At 48.8% G+C, this 16,003-nt stretch overlaps 1 protein-coding gene and 1 non-coding gene across 9 annotated transcripts in view; one reads left to right on the top strand and one right to left on the bottom strand.

The window, feature by feature from the left end:
• HNF1B (HNF1 homeobox B) overlaps positions 1–16,003 on the bottom strand; it is a 176,133-nt gene that overhangs the window by 40,642 nt on the left and 119,488 nt on the right. For 3 of the 8 annotated variants that reach the window (XM_067716480.1, XM_067716486.1, XM_067716482.1), the window contains exons 9-11: positions 15,445–15,577; positions 11,613–11,807; positions 9,056–9,174 (exon numbers count right to left, since the gene is read on the bottom strand). In XM_067716480.1, the coding sequence (XP_067572581.1) occupies positions 9,056–9,174; positions 11,613–11,807; positions 15,445–15,577 (447 nt within the window). Of the gene's footprint in view, positions 1–9,055; positions 9,175–11,612; positions 11,808–15,444; positions 15,581–16,003 lie in introns of all 8 variants that reach the window. The other 5 variants (XM_067716479.1, XM_067716485.1, XM_067716481.1 and 2 more) reach the window with 3 other exon arrangements.
• Positions 4,367–4,498, top strand: LOC137213716 (small nucleolar RNA SNORA72). Its single transcript, XR_010938338.1, has one exon. It is a non-coding gene; the product is annotated as a small nucleolar RNA SNORA72 (small nucleolar RNA).

Raw genomic sequence — 16,003 nt, forward strand, 5'->3', positions numbered from 1 at the left:
GAGAGACGGCTCAGCTGTGTACATCTGCTGGGACCTGGGCCATTAGTCTGGCTTCTCTGGGGGAGCTGAGACCCAACTCAGTCAGCAAAGAGCTGAGGCTGGAGGCCTGGGGACCCCGTGCCTGCTGAGCCTGAAACACGCTCCCTTTAGGAAGACCTAGGTGCCGGCTTCCCTGGCTACTTCAGAAGAGAGAAGTGAATTGCCGCCGACCTTGAAATAGTCATAACTCGCCGACCTTTATCCTGAAGTTGGGCTCCTCTTCCTGTGAGTTTATAAATAAACTGCTCAGTTTGGTGGCAATGGCAGCTGGATGGGGAGCTCTTGCTTCTGGCGGAAATAAGGATCACTTCCTAAGTCCTCTAAGAGCAGGGGTTCCCCTAGACCCCTTCCCAAACTGTAATGGACCCGTGAGTAGCAGAGATCCTGTTAAAACGTACTGATAGATTCTGATTCAGTGGACCTGGGGTAGGCCTAAGAACCTGCATTTCTAATCAGCTCCCAGCTTGGGCGGATGCTGCTGATATATTTTGAGCCACGAGGCCATAAAGCGCATGAGAAAATCACCACGTACTCACAAACGATCCATCAGGGAAGAAGCATGGGGAATTGCAAAGTGCTTTCTACAACATTTGTTACCGTCAGGACAAGAGCTCAGAGGACCAGGATCTAAGGGCTGAAGGCCTCTGATGCCAGGCTTCCCGGTGCGTCGGGGCAGGAGACCTACCCAGCATGGAGGAGCCTTTGAGAGGAGCCAGACCCCCATCCGAGGCAGCCTCTGCTCCCAGAGCCCTGGGCCTTGCTCATCTCAGCTGTCTTGGAACACCACTGCTCGCCCTTGCCTTCCAGGGAGTCCCTTTTCTCCTCTCTCTGTCTCCTCCTTCTCTTTCCCCTTTGTTGTCATCTCAGGGGAAGGTTCTGCCCTTTGGCTTCGTGGCTTATTTTCTCAAGACCTCACCCAACACACACGCGTGCATTGCTCGCGCGCATACACGCACACCTCCCACTACTATTAAAGGCCTATTATCCCACTGTTATCTCATTAATCAGTGCTCCCAGCCATAGCCTTGTATGAGGCTGCCTTTATGTCCATTTTACAGGTGAGGAAAACAAGGTCAAAGAGAGTCCGTGGATTGTCCAAGGTTTCAGACCTAGGAGAGTGTGAGGATTCAAACCAGTTCTGGGAGACCTCCCAGCCCGCGTTCTTTCTATTATGCTGAGGTTAGGAGCCTTCTACTAGCTTTCTTCTTGGTCAATCTCCTTTCTCTGAGCCTCGGTTTCTCCACCTATAAGATGAAGGTCGTTGGGGGATCAGAGGGGCTGCTCTGTGTGCAGTACTCCGCACGGTGCTTGGTGTAACTGTCCTTGGTAACACTGGGCTGCCCGGGGTGCCCCCTCCAGAGCTCCTCGGAGCAGGACTGAGCTGTGCGTCCGTGGGAGGAGACGGCTTACTGGCCCTTCTTCATTCTTGAGGCCCTGGTCAGGGTCCTCTGATACCCTTTGCCTCCTCTTCCTTCCCCCACCTACCCCCACTCTCGAGTTTCTTTACTCCCCACTATCAGCCTTTTTCCAATTTTCAGATTTCAGGTGGAGGAGAGAGAAAATGGCTTGTGACCTTGCAGGTTTCAATAGAAGAGCAAACACCAAGAGCAGATAAGGAGACGCCAGCAAGATTCTATGACCTGTCATTAGGGATGGGCTCCCCAGCTATCAAATGTTTGCTCACATAATAAAATGGTGGCAGAGCCCTAAATGTTGTCAAAGGAACTAGGGTTATTTGCCCCCTTCAGAGTCTAAACACAAACATCTGATAAGGGGTGCACTGTGCTCCCTCAGAACGGAGGCCTGGCTCACCCAGCGGCGCGGGGGCCTTGCCCGAGGACCTCTGAGTGACTACAGAGCCCTCGTCTGGAGGGTGTAGTGGCTGGGGGATTGTTAAGGACGTCCTCACCCTAAGAAGATTTGATCCGTAATGGGGAAGAGCTGACATTTATTGAGGTCCTACTGTGTGCGGGCTGCACCGCTAAGTAAGGGCTTGACACGCATCATGGCATTGAATGCTCACGTCAGGCCTCTGAGGTAGGTAATTCATTCATTTCACACGGTTTGGAGGTCCTTCCATATGCTTAGCCCTTTTTTAGGCACTGGGTGTGTGTGCAGTTGTGAACAAGACCCTGTCCCCATCCCCACTGAGATTACATTCTAGTGAGGGTTTTGAACAATGAATGAGTAAAACAAAATGCATAACATAGAAGTTTAGGAGGGGATGAACACTCTAGAAAATTAAGCATGGTAAGAGGTTTCAGTGACTGGAGGGAAGAGGCAATAAATTAGGGAGGGGCATCGGAAGGTGATCCCCCCACTCTTTGAGGTGGTGATGTTTGAACTGAATGAAATGAACGCAGGTGAAGATATGCATTAAAGAATATTCCAGGCAGAAGATACCGCAGAAGCAGAAGTCCTGTGGTGGGATTGCTTCAGCTCTGGTTCAGCTGAGGCTGAGTGACAGAGGGAGAAAGGGCCGTGGTCTGACCACATAGGGCCTTGGAGGTCCCTGTTTCAGTCTGGTTGCAACGGGAAGCTAGTGGAGCATTTTGACAGGGGAGCGACATGATGGATTTCCCTTTTCCAGAGATCACTCTGGCTGCTGTGTGGTGAACAAAGCACACCCACCCCTGTGGGGCAAGACTGGAAGTGGGAAGTTAGGGGCTGCTGCAGGAGCGAAAGACTGATGGGGTGGTGAGAAGCAGTCAGACTGAGGATGCATTTTGAAGGACCCCTAGCAGAACTTATTGATGGACTGGATGTGGGATGCGGGGTATGAAATGATCAAGGGTACCCTCAGGAATCTCACTGGAAGAACTGGTATCATGTTTGGAAATGGAGAAGCCCAAGGAGGAAGCAATTTGGGTCAGGAGGAATTGGGACAAAATGAAGAGCGGCAGGTTCACTTTGAGAGCTTGTCAGGTATGTTAGGTATGCATCTGTATGTGCCAAAGACGCAACAGGTTTGTGAATGGACCCTCAGGGGAGAGGTCTGTACTGGAGACAGAATGATAGGATCCATCTTTGTGTCCACTTGATCCAAAGCCCTGGGACTGGAGATTGCCCAGGGACAAACATGGAAGAGAAGAGGCCAAAGAATGAGTCCCAGTGCCCTTTGACAAGTAAATGTCGCAAAGACGAGTTGCCAGCCAAGGAAAGGAGGAGTGGCCAGTGTCATAGGAGGAGAACCAGGAATGGGTAATGTCCTAAAATCCAAGTGAAAAAAGGAGGGAGTGATTGGCTGTGTCAGAGATAGAGCTTGAGAGATAACCACTGGATTTGGTGACAAGGAGGTATCAGTGAGCTGGCCAAGAGGGGTTTCAGGAACGTGGGGACAAAAGCCAGACTGAAATGTTCTCAAGAGAGGTATATATACAATGCGGGGGGGGGGTATATATACAATGTGGGGGGGGTATATATACAATGCGGGGGGGGGGGTATATATACAATGTGGGGGGGGGTATATATACAATGTGGGGGGGTATATATACAATGTGGGGGGGGTATATATACAATGCGGGGGGGTATATATACAATGCAGGGGGGGTATATATACAATGCGGGGGGGTATATATACAATGCAGGGGGGGGGTATATATACAATGCGGGGGGGTATATATACAATGCAGGGGGGTATATATACAATGCGGGGGGGTATATATACAATGGAGTACTCCTCAGCCATCAAAAAGAATGAAATTTCACCATTTGCAGCAACATGGATGGATTTGGAGGGTATTATGCTTAGTGAAAGAAGTCAGACAGCGAAAGACAAATACTGTATGATATCACTTATATGTGGAATCTAAAAAATACAACAAATGAGTGAATATAATAAAAAAAGTAACAGATTCACAGATTATAGAGAACAGACCAGTGGTTACCAGTGGGGAGAGGGAAGGTGGGTGGAAAAAGAAAGGAGATTAAGAAGTACAAACTACTATGAATAAAATAAATAAGCCACAAGGATCTGTTGTACAGCACAGATATTGGAATACAGCCATTATTTTATAATAACTATAATGGAGTATAACCTTTAAAAATTGTGAATCACTATGTTGAAACTTATAGAATATTGTAAGCCAACTATACCTGCGTTAAAAGAAAAGAAAGAAAAGAGACCTGGGGGTGAGGAAGTAGAGACAGTGAGTACAGATTATTATTAAGTTAGATTAATTATAGCTCTATTAATTACAAGTAAAGATTATACTTCCAGTTTTGTAGATGAGGGAACTGAGGCTTACAGAGGTTTTAAGTGACGTGCCAAGGGTCTCAGGACAGAAAATTCTGTGCTCTTACCCACTACGTAAGATTACTGCCTTTTCTGCGAATATTCTCGCTGTTCTGATTTTGTAATAATCAGGGCAGGCTAAACATTCGCTATATTAAGACCATGCATGTGTCCCCAGACCTAGTTCTTTTCCTAGGTCTGGTTTTATAAATGCTGGTGATAAACCAAGTCTGATTTATATGATGAATCTTATGTGGGAAATGTCTGTGACTCTAGGTATCCGATCAACCTTGAGAAATGGTAGCACAGCTAGTGTAATAACTTTTGAAGATATCCATTGCTAATTTGATGATTACCCGTTGCCATTAAATGAATTGTAAAATTTAAAAAAAAGAAAGATTACTGCCTTTTATCTTGAGTGGGACACCAGGGAGAAATAAATGCCCTTTGCCATTTAAAATCCTCCTTCCTAAGCTCGAGAGACACTCAAGGTTACCATCAGGGAAAGCCAAGATCGACCCAGCTGCCACGGACTGGGTGTTTCCAGCCAAGCGCTGAGCTGAGTGTTTTACAAGTTTTATTGTGTTTTGTCCTTTCAATGATCCCATGAAGGAGGAATCGTTATCTTCATATTAAAGGTGAGGAAACTGAAGTTCAGAGACGCTAGGCTTTTCCCTTTGGTCACACAGGTAGACAGTGGTAGAATCTTGAGCCCAGGTCTGCCTCGCACCCACGTCGGCTCTTCATCAGCCCACACTGCCAGTGGGGAAGGTTGGGAGGGTGGGGGGCAGCTGCAGGTCATTTATGACGATGAGGCTGCCCACCTCCTTCTCGTCAGCACCCCTGACGGTGACTGCTCCGGGGGTCCTCTCCTGACCTCTCTCTACGAAAACTAGGAAGTGGAGCGGTGGGTAGAGAAGTTGTGGAAGTAGGAGTGGGCTCACAGCCCGCCCACACTCGTTCTAGCCAAGGCTGGTGCTGGCTGTGGTCTGGTTTTCAGGCTGGCAGGCTGTCGTTTTGCAGGAGGCTCAGGAAGAGACCCACTTAGGTGGTAACTCTCCAGCACCCAAGGGTTGAGAAGGGGGGGATGGGGCATAAGCTCTGGAAAGGACGGAGGATTCCCAGCAAGAAAGTTCCAGCCTGAGGTTCCCGAAACATGATCCGCGAGGCCCTGGGGCATGTCTGTCTTGACAATGGAAAACACTGGGATCAGACAGCTTCAAGGTCAAACGCTGGCTTTAGCCTTATACTGGCATAACCTTGGGTCATTTCTATGAGTACTTTAAAAATGGATCTTAGGACTTCCCTAGCAGTCCAGTGGTTAAGACCCCATGCTCCCAACACAGGGGGCACGGGTTCGATCCCTGGTCGGGGAAGATCCCCGCATGCCGTGTGGCATGGCACAGGCAAAAAAAAAAAAAAAAAAAAAAAATTAAATGTTAGAAAAATGGATCTTAGAAGGTGAGTGTTGTTTAATGGATGTGGAGTGAGAAGAACCAAAGTCTGGAACTCCAACTCCAGATTTACCATCATGTGAGTGTGGGCAGATTCTTCCCCATCTTTGAAGTTCAGGTTTTTGCTCTATAAATCAGGCATACAAATTTCTACCTCGCAGGATGGGTGGGAGGATTAGCCAGGAAATTAAGATGGACAAGCATCTGGAGTGCTGTGTGGCAAACGGGAGGCAGTCAAAAAATGCTAGATCTGAATTCATTCATTCATTCATTCATATTTACTGAACATCTACTAAAGCCCAGGCATCTGGCTACACACAAAGGGCTTGGGTGCTTTGAGAGGCCCTGAACTATTTGCTTTTCTCCTGGGAGATTGGGTGAGAGGGCATCCTGGTGCCAGCAGGAGAATGGGAAGCAGGGATCTGGAGCCTGGGCCCAAGAGGCAGGATGCGCTCGAGAGACGGTCCTAACCCTGAGAAATGTTATTGTCAGAACCTCGTTTGATCACATGCAGACCAAGCAGTGAGTTAAATATTGAAGGAGCTAATGGAAGGTGTCTCCTAAAGGATCACAGACAGAAAGGGGGTAGGAACAGGGAGGAAGCTATCACTTCGAGCACGTGACTCTGTACTATGCATGGTCTTCAGACACTTTGAATATTCTGTAAGAGGGAGGTGGGATTTTCCCCTTTAGAGATGAAGAAACTTCGTCTCACAGCCATGAATTAACTGCCCAAGGTCGTGTAGCAGGGGTGAAGGAGCTGGGATTGGCTCAGGCCTGTTGGCTTTTCCTAGCATTCTACGATGTCTCTAAAGCAGCATTGCCCAGGATGGGTCTCTATTCACTGCCCACATCAGCACAGGAAAGATTCTGAGATGCCCTGCCCTGTGGGATTTCTGTTGAGCCCAGCTGTTTCCCCAACAAATGTGACCATGGAATCTTCTCCTCATGCCATGGGCCCCTGATTCCTAGCAATAGCCTTGAAACTCTTTTTGGAAAATACTACTTTAAAACAAAAAAAAAGCAGAATTGCCACCAATGCTCTTCCAGAACTCACTTCTGACCCTTTGCCTTTGGAACAGAGTTTGTACAACTTTTCTTCACCTTGGGTTCCTTCTGCTGCCAGGAGACAGCATCTTTACCCTCTTTTTACTTCATTCTGTCTTTCCTATTTCCTCTTCTCCTGTAGTTTGCAGGAAGAAAGTTTCCTGACTGGAATACAGTATGTGGGCTTAATTTTTACTCATGTTCCTGACCGGTAAAGACCACAAGAGCAGCGATCACCACGGGTGTTTTAAAGATGGGTATTGGAAGACAAGTATTATTTAAGTGGAAAGAGTCCAGGATTTAGAATCAAAGACAAAAGTCCAGAAGTTTGGCTCCCGAATATCATCTGTGTGACTTTGGGCAGGTGACCCTGCATCTCTGAGCCTCAGTTCATTTCTTTGTACTTCTTAGGAGGTTTTGGTAAAACAGAAAATGGTGAGATAATATTCATGAGAAGTATCAGTGTAAACTGTAAAGTGCTATATGAAGTTTTATCCTTACTAAATGTTATCATCATCCTAGAAGTGAGTCCATCATAGACTCCTGAAATGTCCAGGGACTCGGAAACAACTTCACAGTAGTTCTAGAGGGCCGTCCAGGCGGCTTCAAGGTCGGCTGGCCACTCTGTCCGGTGGAGGGGAGAAGCCGGCTGGGGGCCGGTACAGAGTCTCAGAGAGCATCTCGAAGCATTTTGATTAAGAGACCATTTCCTGAATTCAGAGGACTTGTTTCAACAAGCAAGCATCAAAGTCAACTTGGGAAAGACAGGAATCATTAATCACAGCCCCATCTAGGGCTGACCAAGCGGCAGATGGATTGATAAACCTTTCAAAGGGGAAGGTATTCCCAAGCAGGGCTGCTGCGCCTGGCTGCCCCCCTGACTGAGATTTGTGAGCACAGATAAATGTTTTCCCTGCTCGCTACAAAGAGTGGGAAATCACATGGGAGTCGAAGGGCAGGGTGATGGGGGCTGTCCTTTCATCTTCCAATGGGTGAGAGAAGGGTAGCAAAGCAGGTCCCACACACCTCTCCCTCCCCAACATCCCCAATTCCAGAGCCTGGATGCCTAAGTTGTATTCAGCATCCAAGATGTGCCAGGCGCTTAATCTACACGACATCATCAAATCCTCAGAACAAGCAGATGTTATGACTTGTTTTAGAGATGAAGAAAGTGAAGGCTCACCGAGGTCAAGGTCACCAAGCGAGTGGCAAAGCCAGGAATTGAACCCACCTGTCTGACGCTGGCGGACCAGGAGGAGATGGGGGCAGAGGAAGAACAGAGAAGGCTGAGCCCGTGAAAGAACTTGCTCAGAAACACACGGCGCTGGATGAGGTGGGATTTGAGGGAAAAAAAGACCGTCAACAGGACCAAACCCTGCCGAGAGCATCGGACATGAAGTTCAAGGTTGTCACCTACTTATCTAGCAATCAATAAAGGCCAAACAGTTCCCACACTGCACAGACCCCAGCTACTAAAAGGTCCTATTGTGTTACTCTGGAATTGTGACCTGTGTGCAGACATCTTGTTCTGTTCTCTAACTCTTGGCATCTCATTCCAGTCCAGCTGTCCAAGCTGCAGCCTCAGCGTGGGTCATCTTGACTCCCCATCCCCTCTATGTGGAGGTGGGCATTAGTCATCAACTGACATGGTGACTAAGCCTCTGGATTCCCCACTTTCAGTGCACCAGGAAGTGGATTCTAAGTTTCTCTGTAAAACACCAAGTAAATGCAGGTCCCTGGCAAGGCCAGGCTGTCTACTGGGGAGTCCCCATGGGTTGGCAGAATTGCATCATTCTCTAGAGCTTACAGCGTTGGGGGTCCAACATGGGTCCTGGACTGGGTGAATCAGCCTGAGGACTCACTGGTCACTTTCTCTATTGGTGGGAAATCCTCAGGGACCTTCTTGCAAAGCAGGGAACTCTGCAGGGGGTCTGACTTTCTGAGCCCTCCTTGGAAATACCTTTGCTGTGGCTCACTGATCAATCCATTGGAGATACTCAATCTCAGTGCCTACAGGCTCTGTGTAATCCAGTCTCTAGCAACTGATAAAACTTCAGTACTCTAGCGCTCTTGTCAGGGATGCTGGGGGGAGCAATAAGTCCCTCCCCTTCAGGCTGTGGCCCATCTTCTTTGCCCTGTGACCTCAGGGATTCCTTTAGCAAGTACCAGGGGAGCCTCAGAAGGATCACGCTTGTGGTTGAGTCCACACTTGCCGCACTCTCTGCACATGAGTAGCCATAGTCATCCCTCCCCTCCCCCCACATCTTCTTGCCGGCATTACCTGTTTACTGGAAGACATGTTGGTGAGCGTACTGATGCTGCTGGTATCTGTGACCACCATTGCCGATGGAAACCGGGAGGTGTGGGAATACTGGGGGGGTTCCTGCTTGTGTGCATACACTAGAGAGACAGAGTGAAGACAAAATCAACGTGTAGATCACACAGGCGTGAGCATAGCTACAGACCCCCGCCACCTCCAGCCCACACCACTGCTCCTGCTTCCCCAGGCAGATAAAAGGAAGGTGGTGGTGGTGGTTATGTCTGGCAAGGCAGTGCGATGTGATAGAAAGAACGGCCATGCGTTTAAATCCTGGCTCCTTAATCAACTCAGTTAGCCTCAGTTTCCTCACCTCTAAAATGGGAATGATATAGGATTAGAAGAGCTTGTGTTTAAAGCACTTCATACCAAATAGATCAGCAGCTTTGCACAGTGCCTGGTGTGCAGTGGTGGCTGGCACTTCTGGGGTGGGAGCACTTCTTTCCCCCTGACTTTCAACAGAGTATTAGACTTCTGGGCATCAACAAGTGATCCTTAGGCATATGTGGTACATCTGAGAACTTAGGGCAAAAAAAAAGTTCTAAATAGCTAGCAAAATGAAGAAGCTGGCCTGTTTGCCCACCGTTTCTGCCGTGCCTCAAGTACCAGGTCTCGTGCTAGCAACTGTAGATTAATTAGTAATTGTAAATGGACACGGATGTCATTACTTGTATAATTCTGGGCTGTTCCGGTTTGCGCTAGAATGCCTTATGACATCACACAGATATGAAGGCTGACGGACAAAATGAGACTAGATACCAAGAAAGCCTCCAGGAGCATGTGGCCCACTTTTTGTTTTTCTAGCATGTGTCCACCAAGTCTGGAACCTTTGACTCACGCTAGTTCGTCCATAAGAGTCATGGAAATTCCAGGTCACGTGACCAACCCAGAAAGCATGTGGATGTCTGGCCTTGAGGGAGGGACCAGCTTGTTCTACCAAGGAGTCCTCCAGTTGGGAATGGGGGTGAAGGTCACAGCCCCACGCCTCAGCCTGCCCTTCCCTTGGAGGGAGGCTGGTTATTTCCTGGCCTGGGGCAACCGTGAGCTATCTCTTCAGAGCCAGCCAGGCCAGCTGGGCCATGGCAGTCCACAGGTCACTGGTAACCACTCTCCGACTGTCATACCCGGGCCTCGCCACTGAGGAATCCTGTCCAGGTGAGGGGTGGGGGCAAGTGGGGAGCATACTGGCCCTGGACGGAAGGGCAGTGGTACACCTGTGGTCCCAGACTCTGCTACAGGCTGTGGTAGATTTTTTTAAAGCCTTGAAAATGTGATTGGAATGTGAGATGGTACTTAGAAACCAGCTCCGCAGGCCTGGGAATAGAGCCCTGAGCATAGAAGAAGGCTGAACTTGGCTGGTCTCCCTCAGACCCACAGCTCTGCCTGAGGCAGCCGGAGGAGAAACTGAAATCCTCTTTCCCATCCCTGCCTCCTTCTATTAAGGAGTCCCTTGATAAATAATCACTTGCATTTTTACAACTCTTAACACTTACCAAACACAGTTCATACCTATTTTTGTTTCATTTCCCTAATCACTCTACATGCACACTATTTCCATTTTACGAGGATGAAACTGAAGCTGAGAGTAGCTAGGGAACTTAACAATGGCTCCCTAGCTGGTAAGGCTCAGAGCCAGGATTTAATCAGACAGCTAGGTCTGTCTGACCCTAAGGCTATCACTCTATTCCACAGACGTCCCTGGTGTCCCTGTGGTAACTGTGCTTGAAGCAGGGAAGCCATCCTTTCCATGATTTCTCCCCAAACTCAGAGGCCAGGGACTACGGCCTGACGTGGCCAGAGGACTGGGGGTCTGGGGCTCAGGAGGGGGTAGGGGGAGAGACACGGGGGATGGGGGTGGGTGGGAACTAAATGGTTGAAAGGTAGACTTGGGGTAGGTGTAGAAATTGGAGGTGGGAAGCAGCCTCTGTGTGGTGGGAAGAAACTCTAATATTCCTTGTGCAGGATGATGTGTAGGCGGTATTTTCTGCCCATGTTCACGGTTCTTGATTGGAGATGTCTGGGGTGTGGAAATTGGAGGGTGTGGGGACTCTGGAAGATTTTTCAGTTTCAGAGAAGGCAAATAGGAGGCAAATTATATGCCAAGTCTGATCATTTGGTAACAGCTGCCTGGAACTTTGAACTGAAAAGGCTAAGTTGAGGCTCGTTGGGAAAAGGGGCTGCGCTTGACTGGGGGTCTCTTCCACGGGGGCCAGGGTGGGAAAGGGGGCATGAGTTCGTTCCACATCTAAGCTACCCTTACTCTCTATCTCCAGCTCCCCTTTCCATATAGGTCTTAATTGTCTTCATCAAATCTTCCCCCAGGAATCCTGGGGGTAGAGAAGAGGACCAGAAAAGGCACAGCACTGCATAAGAGTTATGCTTGAGATATTGGCTTTGTTGATCACAGGTAGGGAAAAGTGACCAGACCAATAAGCTTCCAAGAAGCTTCAGACCCATAGAGGGAAGAGCTCAGCTGCTGAGGTCCCTTTGGGCTCCCTCCCCGACTTGCCCGTGTCCTTACTGTGTGAGTTCTGCAGCTGCGTCACAGCGGCCATGAAGGGCTGCTGGGCCATGTGGCTGCCCGGGCTCTGCTGCATGAGGGGCTGCTGGTGAGAGCTGTGCAGCTGCTGGGAGAACTGGACGGGCTGCAGGGCTGCCAGGCTGCCGGCCACGCTGTTGATGACAGGGACGCTCTGAGCTTGGGAGGAGTTGAGGCCTGTGTGAACAAGAGGGAAGATTAGAGATGGCTTCAGGGAGGAGGACAGGTGAACAGATGTGAATGGTCATCAACGGAGGCCCTGCTATTTGCCAGGCACTGGGCTGAGCCTGTTACGTAAGAGACTGCGCAGAAAGCAATTTTATAGACCCATCTTATAGACCAAAAAACTGAGGCTTAGAGAGATTAAGTTGACTTGCTCAAATTCCACAGCGAGTTGTGGATGCAAATGGGCTTTCAACAGATCTGAAGGAGACCTGAGAGTCTCCCAAAGTTGTCCTGTGACCTCCCAAACTTAGCTCCCTTGAGGTTGCAGGGCCCTGTGCTTGCCTGCTCCATCCATGCCTGGCTCTGAGGGAGCAGGGTTAAAGGCATCCACACCAAGGTGCAGATTACTGCCCAGATATATCTGTCCAGCAGGGGGCAGGAGTGTTCAGGGACCCACATTTGGATAAAAAGCAAAACCCCCTCCACAGTCCTGGAGGTATGGAGCCTGAAGCCCCTCATTTAGCGGGCTGTGCAAAACCCGAAAGAGGTCAGATGCTCATTCTCTTGCCTGGAACAGAGAGGGGATAAAACACTGCAACTCAATCAGTCTATGAAAAGGGTATATCTTATCTGGCAGCACAGGGCTGCTGGCCTCAAAAGGACCAGGTATTGGAAGGAGTAAGTAGTAAGTTGAAGGTTGGCAGTTCCAGTAGGTGTTGCTTTCTGTTCTGGAAGGATGAGGGCCTCCGTGGTTCTGTGCTGTGTCTGTATCCTAAGGTCTCTTTAGAACTGGGGCCAGCACTGCAAAGATCAGGTCCCTGGTACCCACCCTCCATCGTCTCCCTGGGCGGGACTCTGGGGAAGGCACCTGAGGCAGGGTGGGAGTGGGGATGTGAGGATCAGGGGAAAGACACCCCGACCTCTTTCCTGGAACTGCCAAGGTTCCTTTGACCTTGCTTTCTGGGAAGTGGGGGGAAGAATGCGATGAAGGAGGAATCCCAGAGAAAGGTCTCTTTTAGGCAAATGTGGAAAAGACACCTAGAGAGCCTTTGCTGAGACAGAGAGGGTTCCATAAGCAGGTTCACAGGAGGAGGCAGTCCTCCGTGGAGATAGCACAAAGACCTCAACGATGGCCTGCTCAGAACCCAGCTGATACTGTTATCAGAAACCTAAAAGGTGAGACCCATGAGCAGAAGGGAAGAGGAATAAGCCCCCTCCTGGCTCTCCTGGCTGGGACTGGGGAGGTGGGGTCCTCTGAGCGCTCAGAATAGTGCTATCTCCAATTCCCCAGGGGTTCGGCTTCTCCTCTAGGCAGTGTCTCACCCGATACCATGATCTCCTGTTTCCCTTTCCTACCTTCTACGTAAGGTCGCAGTACCCGAGGAAGCCCCGTGGATTTGCTGTTGTCTCCCCGAGCCCATTGCCACTGCTCTTTTTGGGAAATCTCTGCCCAGAAAAGCAAATTTTGCTGTCTAGAGTGGATGACAGTGGAGGGCATACTTCTGCAACCTGCCTGTGTTTTAGAATCATCCTGGGGAGCACTTTAAGAAATATACATTCCTCGGCCTCACCCATGACTTAATGAGTCAGACACTTTAGAGGTGAGGCCCAGGAATTTTATTTTCAACACAGTCTGTGACCCTGATGTGCCTCAATTCCAGGATGGAGAGCCACTGATGTCATTCGAGCTCCTGCGAAGTGTGACTCTTGGCCTTTCCATCTGTTTTCTGGGCACTGATTCCTGCTTAAGAAGCATGTTATCCAGTCCAGTAGGTGAGTAGAGAATGAGGAATTGGCACTGCTGGGTAATCTGTTATCACATTCTCCTTGGGCCTCTGCAGTCGCCAGGCAGGGCCCACATACTCAACAGGACAGGAGTTGGCTATTCCTTGCCCCAAAACTCATCTCTCGGTTTATTGGCCTGTCGTGTGGAGAGCAGTACAAGTTTGGACTCGTAACTGATTCTTCATCCTGACACTCCATGGGGTAGGACCACTGCATCTCAGCCACGTTTTCTGGTGACCCTCATCACGCTTCAAGTACACACACACACACACACACACACACACACACATTCTAAGGTCAACATACTCTGGTGTTGGCTGTCTGCAGTAGGAGATTAAGATTATTGTAAGAAGGTAGAGAAGTATGGATGAGAGAAATTAGGAGGAACAAAACAGAAAAATATGTAATAGCTCCAGGGAAAATTTTAATTCCGATAGTGCCTAAGAAAATATATAACTGTGTGTGTCAGCCAAAGCTGGACGTGTGAAGAGAGAAGGTAAGTGGGACAGTTTGTGTATCATTTTGGTTGTAAAAATATAGGTGGGATATCTTATCCGTAGGCCTTTTCAAATCTTCTAGAAGGTAAGCAAGCTGGTTTCAGTTATCCTATCTCATTCTCAAACCCTGGTGTTAGCGTGGTTACCATATTGCTGGAGAGGGCCCCGTGAAAAGGCAGCAGATTTTAAATACTTTATTTTGTGAGTCCGCTAAAGGCTTCTCCTTTCCCACTTCGCTTTACAGAACTCAATGGGGAGGGCATCAATCTCCCAGCTGCTGAGGACAGAGAGAGCCACACTGATTTATTCAGTAAACTCCTGTGTCTCCTAGGGGCCTAGCCCTGTTTTGCCCTCAAGGAGAGCACAAGTCCTTCTCTTCAGAAGTGATCTGAGCTGCTACCCTGACTAGAGATGGTTTAGGAAGAGAGGCGATCCCCAGGGTGAAAGAAAGATAAGCAATGTACTGCCCTTAGATCTTTCCCAAGACTTCTCAGGGATGCTTCCCTGGGTCACAAGGAAGGCTTGGCCTGAGCTGTTACCGTAAGGCTGAAGTATGCTGAATACACATCAACGTTATTACTCTGAGAGAGACATCCACTGGCACAGCCGTGTCAGCCTTCCTGTGCCCTGAAATGGCCCATCTGTGATGGATGGGGATGGACTGTCTGTGGGATGCGAGCTGCTGGGGCTGGAAGGACCTGACCCCTCTCCCTGTCTTCAGTCCTGGGCATACACAACCTATTTCTCCTTAAATCTGTCAAGGCTCAGAGATGCTGTGACACTTTCCTGCAGAGTCCCTTCTCAGTATGTTTTCACCGTGGGCCAAGGAGGTCTCGTTCGACCACACAAAATTCCCCTTTAAGAAGGAAGCCCCTCATGTCTTGCTCCATCTTGGCCAACACAAAGAAACATCAACACAACCCAACCTCCTAGAAAACCCACCACATACTTAGGGATAGGAATGAACACCAGACAAAAGTATAAGCTACAATATTATACATACTCATGCTTTATCGATTTACAGGCATGTCTACACACACGGTCATTGGATTGCCAACCCATTTTACAGATGAGGAGACTGACCCTCATAAAGCTTCAATGATTTGACCCACAATGCACAGCTGGTGAGCTGTGACCAGGATTCAACTCCGTTCCATAATTTTCTCTTATTTTAGGCTAAACAATCCAAATCTTGTTGAGGAGAGAAATAAGGAACGAAACGAGTTGAATCAAACCTACAAGTGTCGGGTGAGTTTTAAGGGGATCTTCTTTAGTTCTTCTGTTTTTGTTTTTTTAAAATCAGGTTGACTCATTTCCCATGCCGCTTCTCCCTGCCCCCAAGTTTTCTGACCAAGAACAGAGCTTACTTTGTGCAATGGCCATGACTCCAGAGAGGGGGGTCATGATGAGGTTTTGAGATTGCTGGGGATTGTGGTGGGACAGGCTGTGGATATTCGTCAAGGTGCTGACCGGGGGCAAACCTCCTCCTGAGACTGAGATCTGCTGGAGAGAAAAAAACAAGAGCAGCATGAGTAGAATCAGGGTTGCAAAGAGCAGTGTCCAAAAGGACGTGGCTCAGCAATTCCTTGGCATGGCTAATTCACTGGTTCATTCATTCATTCATCCATTCAGGAACAATTATTAAGCACCAAGTGAGGGATAGGCACCGTTCTAGGTACAGAGGATGGAGTGGTAAGTAATATTGACCATAATCCCTTCCCTCATGTGCCTGCTTGTTGACTACCTTTGAATTACTAGCTTGCCTTAGAGATTCCTCAGCCCATGTGTATTATGTGATTGTCTCTGGCTCATGTTGAAAGTATCCTCTGTTCTGCTCTATGCCCTCTATAGTATTGGTGCTAAAGACATGTGATTGCTAAAAATAGTAGCTGAAGAAATGCCCTGGGATTCCCTAGCATAGCAGAT

This window comes from Pseudorca crassidens, chromosome 19 (genome assembly GCF_039906515.1).
Source record: "Pseudorca crassidens isolate mPseCra1 chromosome 19, mPseCra1.hap1, whole genome shotgun sequence".
Classification (NCBI taxonomy): domain Eukaryota; kingdom Metazoa; phylum Chordata; class Mammalia; order Artiodactyla; family Delphinidae; genus Pseudorca; species Pseudorca crassidens.